Below are 12,964 nucleotides of genomic sequence, written 5' to 3' on the forward strand. Positions count from 1 at the left end.
TTAAAAGTTCATCCGAACCAGTAATTTCCTTCAAAAGTTCAGCTTCAATTTTTTTCATACTGAGGGTAAAAAGACGCCCTCAGTCCTTTTCTCTGAGCTTTCAATGTAGTTAAATCCATCTTCTTATACAAGTTTCAAGCACCCGTCCTGTCACGGACGCCAAAATTATGTTGAATACATACTCAAATTCTAAAGATGAGTTATTTTATCAGGACTGCATTAAATCAATGCGTGGTGCTAGAATCGAAGAAGTTCACCTTTTCTTCATAAAAAAAAACATTTATTTTGCTATAACTGCCAGAAAACTACAGAGCCAAAACATTTGTGCATTACAGCACCATTTTTAAACTCCAACTGATTTTAATTTTATTTTTCAGTGTTCTAACGATTTCTCGTGCACACATCTATCATTCAATTGGACCTCTCTTCACTTCAGTTTCTAACAGTTGCTTTCTTTAAAAGAAATTAACAGCTGAAAGTCAGTTTGGTGTATAAATTTACTTGTTGTTTTATGCAGCAGTGTTGTTGTAAACTTCTCTGAAACTGAAAAAGCGTCAACCTTCTCTGAATAGGGCCTACTGTTATTTTGGGATAAACCTGCTATTTTGGCAGAAAGTTATATGGGTTTGATTTTTCAATGCTAAAAAGCATAATAAACTTTTAATAAACACTTTTATTTACCATTTTTTTCTTTAAATGCCTTCATTTTGAAAAACGCCATCTTTTACATCCGATATGAGAATCATATTTTATTCTTTTTTCAAGTTAACTTTGCTTTAATGGGATGCAAATAAATAAAAAGTCTCTGTAAAACTTGAAATAAGCGTTGTTACAAAAATAAAGTGGAATTCCATTTTTTTTTATGAGTCAAAAATTAAAATGCTGAATCGATGGTTTATTTTTTATTTTATTTATTTATTTATTTTGCTTCAACTGTGTCTAAATATTAATGATATGTTTAGTATTGGACTCTAAAAAACAATTCTAAAGTAATTTTATCAAAAATATTTATTTTACAAGTCGTTTTTATACTTTTGATGCCTTCACTTTGAGGATTGTGATCTCTTTACATCCGCTATGGGAATCTAAGTTTTCGATGATTAGTACGCTTTGTTAAGAGGAAAACAAATAAAATATTTTTTTATTTTTGCAAAAACCACGGAGTTTTTAAGTTTTAAACGAAACTCTGTGCTCTTTAACAGTGTCTTGGGTCAAAAAGTTAAATGCTGAACCCCTGCCTGAATTTCTTTGTTACAATTATTTTAAATACTTTACAACATATAACTTTTCTAGAAAATTTAATATAATGTTGAATGGTAAATAAATATTGGTACTTGAAGGGTGCCCATCTCCCTTAGAGCAATGGTGTCTCCCTCCCCTCCCACTTCTCAGAATACTTGAAAAAACACTCAAGAATGATATTTGCAACCGAAAAGAGGGAAAACACTCAACTTTATGTGTCAATGATACAGTTTGTGCCATCTCAAAATTTTAAAATTTGGTTTTTACATTTTTTTTTTTGCAGAATTATTCGACTTTTCACAAAATTAATTGATTTTTCTCACAAAAAACGAACCCTGTGAAAAATTCCGGACCGACCCCTGATTATCATTATGAATGTTTTTGCTTTTATAGTGCAAGAAGAATGGGTGAAGATTGTTAACTAATTGGTCATCAATACATGCATATCTTATCAAACTTGCTGTTTCTTATAAATTGTATAACCAAAGAAATAAATAAAAATTATTTAAATAAAATAAATTTAAATAATAATGCTAACTAGAAGGCGAAGAAAGTAGACTTGTATGTAGTGCATGAACTAGTTTTGTGTAAAAAAAAGGAGTATTTATCTACCCTAACATCAAATATAATTGCAATCAACTCTAGATAACTCGAAGCCCTAACTCAAATGCTTCTTTGTGCCGAAGTTTTCATTGGCTCCTCAACTCTTGAGAAGGCTGTCAAAACTTCCCATAGCTCGAAGGTTTTGGCCAGTCTGTTGGGACTTTGAATCATCGACAGTTGACTGTAATTAAAATACTAATATAATGGAAAGATAGAAGAGAAGTTTTATTCGTTAAATTTTTCTTCAGAATTGTTCCATCTTTGCTTAAAATATAACTTACGAACTTTTTTTTTTTAAAAACAGAGTATTCAGTCACAAGACAGTGAAGAAGAAAATTCATCTCCTATAAAACATAAAAGTCAAGATGATGTAAGTATTAGATGTTTTGTGTACAAATATTTTCCTTAAAACAGAATCATTTCTTGTTTGTTGGTATTTTCAAATGATTATCTACAGTGTTAAAAAATCATGAAACATTAAATAAACAAAAAAAACTAAATGATTGCAGCACCATTTGGTTTTTTCACAGGATTAATGGTGCAAAGCATTTATTTTGCCATCCCTTTCTCCTCTTGAGTCCTATTGAGTATACTGCTGAGCTAAGCACAAAAGTCGTATGTGCATTTTTTATCAAAATTGAGTTGCGATCACCAGGTGGTTCTTTGTCACATATTTCACCTGAACGCAATGTTTTTATGATCATTTATTGATAGGAAATATATTATTTAAAATAAAAAAAAGGTGCATCCGATTCAAGTGCATGGAGGCGCAAAACTTTAAACTAGAATTTCTCATTTTGAACTCAGCTGCAGATACGACTTTTGCGCTTATAGTACAGTAGTATAGTGGTGAAGAGCGCTGCTCTCTGAACAAAGAGAATGTGGAATTCAGCCCCACTGCTTGCATCTCATTTTTCTATTCAGCCCAACTAGCCATAGCGTTCTTACTTTCTTTACACTAAATTAGGATTTTACTGTAAAATGTACTGCCAACATATGGGTGCCAATACCTTTTATGGTAAAAAACTCAGGAATTTTTTTTAGTGTATACTGATTTTTTAAAACAGATTTTCAGGTACTTTTAACGTATTCCTCTGTGTTGGGTTGGTGTTGGTAATTAGCTTGAGATTGTTTATTTCTCTAAATATTACATCATTTATAGTTGAGACTTTTTGTATCTGATACTGTAATTTCTAAGAATATTTGAATAACTCTGGAGTACTTTTGAATAACTAATCAACTGTAATGTTATCAGTTAGTTATCTTTGGAAATTCTTGAACAAGGTTTTATGATTAAGGAATCAAAATCTTGAGGATGCAAATTAGTTTATGGAACCAACACATGATAATCATAAACATGTTCTCTTAATATGTTTATTTCTTTAAAACTTCTGTTGAATTAACAGTGAACTCAATGATAAAAACTTCCTTGTTTTATATATTTCATTTCTTAAGTTTGGATAATTTTTGTAAATAATAATAATAGTTTGTTGCTTTTATTCATTTTTACTTCAAGTTATGATTCTTGTTTTGTGTCAAATTGAAGCAGCAGTAGGTTTACAAATCTTTAAATAACAACATATTATATGCCCTCTTGATCATTTTGGCCCATCATTTTGAGGAGGAGCCAATTCCCCCCTGTCACTGATTTGAGAAGTACAAGTATCTGAGCTTGGTTTTTGTTGCTTATCTATAGAAAATGCATACACTATTTTGGTACCACCAAGGCAAAAAATTTGAAATGGACAGTCCTGTAAGGGAGGGTGGGGGGAGAGATTGCTGTTAATGGAACAAATAAATTATGATGTTTCTAGTGGTGCAGGAGCGAGAAATTTTTTAATGGGGGGGGGGGGTAATTTTTTTAAAAACCCATATAGATGGATATAAATAGGTAGGTACAAATAGATAGAGCAATAGATAAAAAAATGATAAATTAATAGACACATAAATGGATATATGCATATTTATTTATCCATCTACTTATATTTGCATATTTCTATCAATCTATCTATTGATTTACATATATATATATATATCTCTACATATATATATATGTATATCCATGGGCGCCCATATGCAAAATTGTAAAGGGGGGGGGGGGGGGCTCAGATATTTTAACCATGGTTTAGCAGTATATTTACCCATGGAAACAGATTTCAGGGCTGATTAGAGTCATTAAAATTTGACATTTTTAATTACTTATTCATTAATGGCTGGAGAACAAATGTTTTTACATTTTTGCAAAGGAAAAAGTACTAAAAGCAAGAAAGTTCTAATTTCTAAAGGGGGCAAAAGGGGCTCAAGCCCCCCCCCCCCTTGCCCCCTATATGGGTGCCCTTGTGTATATCGTCGCCCTCAAAGCAACAGTAGGATATCTTAGGTGTTATTCCTAGGATTAGTGTCATACTGTTGCTCTGAGGTGATGATATATATACAGTCTGACTTCCATAAATCGAAGTAGCAAATTACCGGGGAAAAAAATCGATATATAGAAATTTTGATATATAGAAACGATCTTATTTTATCATAAAACTCTCCTGAAACATTAAAATTAAAGCTGATTTTCGTGAATGAAACCCAATTTCTAATTTATATGAGCATCAGATTAACCAAAAGTTAATAACTGAAAAATGAACAGAAATTACACATTTTTTGTGCCTTTATACATCTTCATTCTTCGGCAGTTACACTTGATTCGCAACATGAGGGGATTTTCGCTTTGACAATGAAACCGAGAGAAAAGTAAAAAATCAATCTACTTAACTTGAATGATTTTTACTGAAACTAAAAAGACTAGAAATGATAATCAACAGACAAAAAGGATAACTTGAAAACTGATTTTACAGTGTTACTGGTTACAACTAAAATTTGAAATGAACTTGAGGGAATTTAAGAACTCCAGAACAGAACAACGACCTATCTACACACCCCTCAAACCCAGATTTCTTATGATTTTTCTTAGCAACCTTTAGTAAACGTAATTTTTCTCCCCTAACCTCCATTTTTAATGAGACAAACAGTCTAAAGTAGAAAAAATATCTACAAATGTCTCGAAAAAAATTTCGATATATTGAGATTTTTTTCGATATACAGAAACAATTTTTCTATGTAATGAACATGGAAATTTAACCGTTTAACCGCCGAACTATTGACGGATGATCAAATTTGAGTAATTTTTTTGAAATTATGTCTATTTATGTCTAGTAAATACAGAAATAAAATAAAATTTCCAGAAAAAAAAAATTTTACTATGATTTTCAGTGTGTTTCCATTTTTGGAACATTGGCGTTTTGCATGAAGTTTTTTTTTTCAGAGAATTTTTTTAAACTAAGAGGTTTTGAATGCGGTTTTTATCTTAGCATACTTTATTGCGGAAAAAATAATATTTTAAATTGCATTTGTGTACATATCAGAATTCCAGAAAATCCAATACTGAAATATCTAATGCCCATCATATGAAAGGAAGCGTTGCTGGTGAAGTCGTTTGTCGCAATGGAAACATTTCTTAGTCGTATTTTTTTGCACACCGAGCAACGTCCTTGGGATGCAGATACAATATAATGTCCGTCAGACATTCTTGACCGTTTATGTAAATGACAACGAGGCCCTGGAGGACTTTCCACTCGTACTTTTTTTCTAAGGAGGTGAGTTATTTCTCTTCGGAACTCTAAATGTTTCATCTTGACTTCGTGTAAATCATAATGAAGTAACCAACTAGCTACAACTGAAATATTCAGCGCATTACTAAAAAGATTCCACCACCATTTTTTACTCCTCAAATGAGGTCTGTAGCTCCCTAAAAGTTTATCCCAAGACGTCCACACCCCCCATTCCTTCATTGTATCTCTTGATAAGATGAGGTTGTGGCACATCTATCTTGCATTTCTTGCGCATTTGAGTAACATTTTACAAATGCAAGTGGCTCATGTGTATAACAATTAGATGCTACTGTAACCACTGCATTATCTTTCCAGCTGCACATGTACACTGATCCATCAGATCGATAGTCAAAATTTCGGCGATCTTCTTTAGAAAGGGCTTTTTTGGATTTCCGTGGACAATGGCCAGTTCCGTTTTCACGAATTGTTCCTGTTGCTCGTACACTTTTTTTTTTGATAGCTGAGAAATTAAGTCATATGATGTAAAAAAGTTATCAAAGTATACTTCATGCTTAGACGTGTCAGTCAAAACTGATAATAGATCATTTACAACTCTGGATCCTAATTGCACATCAGGGGATCCTTCTTTTTTGCCTGAATAAATCTCCATGGAATATGGGTATCCACTTGAAGAGCACAGCATCCAAATTTTGAAGCCGAATCTTATTGGTTTTCATCTAATAAACATTTTACATGAATGCCGACCGTAGTAGGGAACCATAGATTCATCTATGCTTAATTTTTCATGAAATACAACAAATTGTTGAGGGTTTTTACACAATTCTTCGTAAATAAGGAAAACTTTTCTTAGTTTGTCATTTTGTTTTAATTCATGGTTGTCCATCAAATGAAAGTTGTTTTTTATTTTTCGAAAACAATTTTGAGGCATAACTGTTAGTACAATTGGCACAGATGTATCTTCTGCACTGCTCCAATACATATCTTCAGAAGGAACAGAATGGTACCCACTCAATAGCAACAAACCAAAAAATTGTAGGATTTCATCTCTGTCAACATCTATTCTTCCTCAGTGATATTGCCTAGTTCATCAGGGGGTAATTGGCATATATCTACATCTGACAAATCCGAATCTGACAATGTCTCTAAATAAGCCACAGCTTGTTCTACAGTAAGAAATCTTGTAGACATTTTTTAACATTTATGAACAGTTGGTATACGTCAAACAGAATTTCGTTTCGCCCGAAAACAAAGCTAGCGAATTATTGAACTGCATTTAAAATATGAAGAATAAAACTCTCACTAATATTATTTTTTATTATTACGTGACAATGCAGCTGTCCGAGCAGGTGTGGATTCGGAGCCATATAGTCCGTCAAACAGAAGACTTATTATTTTCTTTGCTAACGAAACGAAACGTCATATCCTTTCAAAATATAAACTTACTTGGTTTTGCCAACATCTACATCAGAGTACATTCAAAATGAGAAAAAAAAAAGGAAACATATATTACGAAAAATGAAATTTCCCCTTGGAAATCGAACGATTTACTTCTTGGAAATTTGACTCCCTAAAAGCGCCAATGTTCCAAAATTGGAACATGCTATTTTGAAGGGGTACACCTTTCGGAAATATCATTGTACATTTCTACAAGCATTTTAAAATCATACATTGAAGTATTTTTCACAACTATAATAAATATCATCACATTTTCTGAAAAAACCAATTTTTGGTAAATTTTATAAGAAAAAGTTGCAAAAAGCTAAAAAACACTCATCTTTGAAAAATCGCAATAAATAATTGAAAACATATAAACAATCAAGCAGGAAATCAAAAAATACTTTGAAATAAGACTAAACTGTGTTAAAAAAAACTTGTTTATTTTAACGTTATTTCTTGGGAAAATTTTCACTTAAATATGATGTTCCATTTTTGGAACATTGGCGGGTAAACGGTTAATGGGATTTCGATATATAGATAATTTTGATATGGGGAAGTTTGATATATGGAGGCTCGACTGTATATATATATATATATATATATATATATATATATATATATATATATGTGCATAAATCGATAGATAGATTGATAAAAATAGGAAAATATAAGTAGATGGATAAATTGATGGAGAGAAATAGTTAAATAGGTATATTTATCTATAGGAAGAGTATTAGACACATAAAAATTGTATTTTTTCTGATTTGTGCTGTACTGTTTTCTTCTGAATTTAATTTCTACACAGGGAAGGTTCTAGTCCTATCTATCTCCTTTGCTATGTCTCTGATTTCTGAGCAGATGTTACTTGAAATAATACTTGCAACATATAGTTAAAACTTCCAGCTTATCATAAATTCCATTTTCTGCAATAACTAACATTTTTAAAAATTTTCTTTTTACAATTGTTAATGAATTGTTCTTAAATGCTCAGGAGTATTGTGATTGTTCTACATAATTTTCAGTTTATTTTGCACCACACACTTAATTTATTTTGTAAAACTATTCTTGAGAGTTTTAATATTATGTAGATATTTTTTTATTTTCAGGAACATATACCTAAAATTCACTCAAATCTTCAAGTGCATATCATCCCAAAGATAGCAAAAATACAGCATTATCATAATGTGAATGAAATTACACAGCAATTTGAAAACCTGCATGTGTCTGAAATTTCATCGTCAATTCAACGCAAATTTCCATCTACTGCATTTGTAAGTAACTTTACATCAATGTACTTACAAGATCATTTTTTTCAATATGAACTGCTTTATGATGAAGGAACAGAAACTTTATTGTTTAGTTAAAATTGTATCACATGCATAGTATTGTATTGTATCACATAAAATGTGCATATTTTATTGCCTTTTTACCTATATTAGTGGTGCGACATTGATGTCGAAGTTTTTACGATCGATCTTTGAGGGACAATGTTTTCCTTACATCAATGTTTTATATTTGAACCAAAAATATGCTTAAAAAATGTGAATATGTTTACTGTTTACAGATATGATGAAAGCTTTATTATTAATTAGTTATTGAGAGATCAATTACACTGAGAATAGATTTTTTCATTGTTAGCTGTCTATAGAAGTTTTTTTTCTTTCTAATGGGGCATCATTAGGAACCTTAGCCTTTTACAGACCTTGTTTAATCCCACGATATGGAATCCAGTCTTTCATGTGCCACCATTCAGGCATGGATGTCAATGGCACAGATAATTTTGACACCCAGTTTCCACTCTCTGGATGCATCTTGTGTTCTCATCGATGCAAAAACTGCACTAGGGCTTTAATATTGCCCAGGGCATTCCAAACCAAACCGGTGCTGAAAAGATCTTTTACATGTCCCATAATCATACGACATGGGTGCTAACAATTTTCTGCTTCTCGAAAATCTGCCACCTTGGATGAGAACCTGGGACTATGGCGCAGAAGGCCAAAACCTTACCACAATGCCACCCAGCTGACAATTCAGCTGTTCAGCCGCTTGTGGAAGTAGACTCAGGGGTGCCCACAGGGGGGATTATGGCGCAAGTTGCGCCATCAAAATTTTTGGGGGGGATTCTTTTTTAAAGAAGATTTTTTTAAACTTAGAACATGAATTTTTTGAATTTTGGAAAGAAAAAATATTTAGGCTCATTCAACAAGAAATAGATGCATTAATAATACTTTTTCCGGGTACTCTTCAAAGCCGTCGCTGTAGCAACCCCCCCCCCCCTCCCCGTTCTTCAGAAGTGCAGCCGCCAATTTCACTTTAGCAATGCGACTAACGAAGAAAAAGGAAAACTCTTCGTCGTTTGAAAAAATTAAAATAGTAATTATAAATGAACGAGTGAAATAATAGTGACAAAAAGTATTTTCTCTGTCAAATTTGAATAGAAAATGTAATCTTAAAATACAATTTAGGAACATCTATAATTCTCTTTTATCAAGAGTATCTAAGTAAGGGCCGCAAAAATGTACACTTCAAGCATTTTTACTAACACAAAAAAAGTATTCAGTTCAGTACACTCTTCACCAGGCCGCAGAGTGCGTATGTCTGCCTAATCGAAAACTATGGGCTCGGCTCGAATTAAAGTATTGTGCATAGAGTAAAATTTGAATAATGGAAGGGAGGACAGGCGACCAAACTAACATGTTGCACGCCTTGTCTCTCGGCGACCTTGGTTACACAAGACCATGCTTCATGGTTCTGCAGTTAAAAAAAATAAATAAATAAAAATACATAAATAAATAGGACAGCCCATAGGATAGGGGTCACCAAAACATTCCCATTTGTATATACTTTTTTTTTTTTTGATGAAAAATGTTGTCCTGAAAATCATAGCTAAGTGGAGAAAAATGTATTGGTCGCCGAAATAAATTTGAAATAAAGAGAGAGAGAGAGAAAACAGTTAAATGCAAAGAGAGATTCAAAGTATTCTAATGAATACTCACAACAAAAGTTCTAAATGTTTTGAATGTAAAAATCGTAAGTAAATCAAAGCTTGATCAAGAGATGCAGGTGGCATATTTAAAATAAAATAAAGTGGAATAGTGACCTAAGGTATCGCAGAAAAGTACCACATCCGTTCAAAATGTTAAAAGTCCTTTTTCTAAGGCCGCAAACACTTGTATTGCTAGAAAACAAAAACATTAGGCGAGAAATTGAAAACTTTGTTGTGGAAAATCCAAGCAAATAATCGTATTTGGCACAGGAAAATTGGAAAAAAAAATTACCACAATATGTTTATCAATAATTGAAATTTACAATGAAGATAGGAGGGACGTAGCCAAACTGAAAGGAAGAGTGGGGAACTCCAAACCCTTTTTTTTACATCCCCAAAGCTGGCCTGGAAGTGAGTTTTTAAAACTTAGATTTTGAAAAAATCCCGGAAAAACATTCTCAAACCCCATCCCTTATCCTAACGTCATTAAAGATGGCCTACACCTAAGTATTTAGGACTGCAATTTCGAAAAGCCGTGAGAGTACTCCCAACGTAACCTCCGAGAAACGCCCTCTCAATTATCATTCATCATCATTCAAGGTCGAATAAATTTCGTCTTTTGAACTTTAATTAAAAAAAAAAAAACTCCCTGAGGGAGTCCCGAAACTGTCGTTCTCCGAATATTACCGAAGATCCTCAAGAATTTCATTGTTAAAACTTCAATTCAGAAAATTTTTCGGGGGAGATCTGCAAAACCTTCTACTCCTCTAACAGTATTTAAAATCGTCTACGATTGCGTTAATTGAATTTCAATTTTGAAAATTTACCAGGGGAGGACTCCGAATCTCTCCACCCATTAACATCATCAAAAATCTTCTAAAACTGCGGTTTCAAAAATCAAAATTTTTTCGAGAGAATGCACCCCCCCCCCCTCGCTCTCTCGCCAACATCATCGAAAAATGTCTTGAGTCTCGCTTTTAGTGCTTCAATTACGAAACATTTCTGGTCTCGAGCTCCTTTAATCCGGAAGAACTCGCATCGGGCCTCTCAGGCCCGGTAATTTCAAAACTACGCTGCCAAAAATCACCCCTTCAACAGAAATGAATGAGGTCCACAGTAGCTGTGTTCGAGGTGACTTACATACTGACCACATGCTTTTCAGGAATGTACATTCCCCTTTTTCCCCAGAAAATTCCGGTTCGGGCCTCAGAGGCCCGGAGCGAGAGCTCACGCTTTTCATTTCAGATTGTGAATGTAAAGGAAGAGGTTGTGAAATGCATCGCTATTTAAGCTACAAAGATGAAATGAAGAGGTTGCAGACCTTGTTGGTTGAGGTTTCAACTGATGAGAACTCCCTTAATGAAGATGATGAAGAAGAAGTTGACACAGAACAGTAAAGCGATCATCAGTAATGCTCAGAAGAAGATTTAGATTTATGTATCGTAAAACTTTCTTAAACCTTACTTTTTAAAACATATTATAGAGGCTTTTTATCAATTTATAATTCAGTGTTGAAAACACATTTTTTTTTCTATTTTGCAAACTTAATTTACTGAAATAACCACTCCGGGCCTACGGAGCCCCCCCCCCTTCCGCGAGCGTTCGTATGACGAAAAGTACCGCGAGTTCTCCCGGGTTAAAACTCCACCTTCCTTTCATCAAAGGTTGGCTTAAATTACGTTTGCAGAGCTTTAATTTCAAGAAACTGGTGGTGCATTAAATTTTAACAAAAAAAAAGTCTACAATCGCGTTTTTAAGGCTTTAAAATTTCAAAAAGTTTCGGGGGGGGGGGAGGCGCATCTCTTTTCCCCTTAATATCACCATAGATAATCTAAAACTGCATTTTTCAAACTACAATTTTCATATTTTTCCCATGGGAGAACCTCCCAGACCCCCTTTTATCATTATGTGTAACAATCACAAATAATTCACAGTTGGAATGCGTGCTTGAAGTTAGTATTTTGAAAAGTTATAGAACGATGACCCCGAATCTCTTCCTCCCTTAACATCACCATAGGTCGTACTGTTTTTCAAATAAAAATCTTGAAAATTCCCGGGGGTGAGCCTCGGACCCTCTCTTCTGAACATAATTAAATATAACGTATGATTGACTTAAATTTGGAAAAATTATTGTGAGAGGCTATCCTGGGCCTTCTCTCCCCCTTCCTCCCAAACTTAAAATACAGTCTAAAACTGCGTTTTTATGTCTTCAAGTTTGAAAAAATGCAAGAAGGTAGCCCTCCGACACCCCGTAATTCTGATTGAATATTATTTTTACGATTAAATTTATATTGCTAGTACTAAGGTCTAGTAATATGACTATCCCTGCTAAACCAGAAGCCAAATCTCTCTCTCTGCATATTGGAACATGCGTTGGAAACAATTAATGGGCCGCCAAAAGCGTACTTCCCCCCTCCCCATTTTTTTTTTACCTAGCGATGGCCCTGGTACTCTTTCCAAAATTTAATGACCGTGTTGCTTTTTCAATGAAGGGGACATCACAGACAGCATAGAGTTGGTGTCCGTTTCAAAGCTGAATCAGACGATTTGATTTCTTTTCAATTTTTTATTTTTTTGGAAGTAGCACAATTTTGCATGATGAATGCGTGTGTAAAAATGATGAGAGGGAGAGAGGTCAAAAATGTTTTATTGTTTGTAATAATTCTGACCAGTATGCTTTTCTCTTCCATTGATTCATTAGCACCTCGACTATTGTTAAGAACTTGTTTTGAAGTTTGCGAATAACATATTTTTGATCCCTCCAATTAACAATTAATATATTTTTTTCATTAACGAGCTTAAGCTTGTGAAGAATTTTTCTCATTTCACTTTACTCCCATCTTCTCTAACATTTTTAAACTGATCATTACAATTTATCATTAGATGATTTTTATTAAAACTTTTAGTGATGTTGGTTTTCGTTGATGGAGCTAGAACAGTCTGTTTTTAAGGTGTTTAAATTATGTTTTGTAAATCATATTTACTTTCTTCTATATCTGATATGTATAGAAGGATATTTGATTCATTAAAATTCTCGAGTTCTGATTTTCGATGTGTGCTGAATAGCTGAATACAT

At 33.3% G+C, this 12,964-nt stretch overlaps 1 protein-coding gene across 1 annotated transcript in view; it reads left to right on the plus strand.

Moving 5' to 3' along the window:
• LOC129220707 (next to BRCA1 gene 1 protein-like) overlaps positions 1-12,964 on the plus strand; it is a gene marked incomplete in the record, with an annotated part of 83,705 nt that overhangs the window by 15,636 nt on the left and 55,105 nt on the right. Inside the window, 2 exon segments of the mRNA XM_054855137.1 lie at positions 2,150-2,215; positions 8,009-8,173. Coding sequence (XP_054711112.1) covers positions 2,150-2,215; positions 8,009-8,173 — 231 coding nt within the window.

Source organism: Uloborus diversus, chromosome 4, assembly GCF_026930045.1.
Source record: "Uloborus diversus isolate 005 chromosome 4, Udiv.v.3.1, whole genome shotgun sequence".
Classification (NCBI taxonomy): Eukaryota; Metazoa; Arthropoda; class Arachnida; order Araneae; family Uloboridae; genus Uloborus; species Uloborus diversus.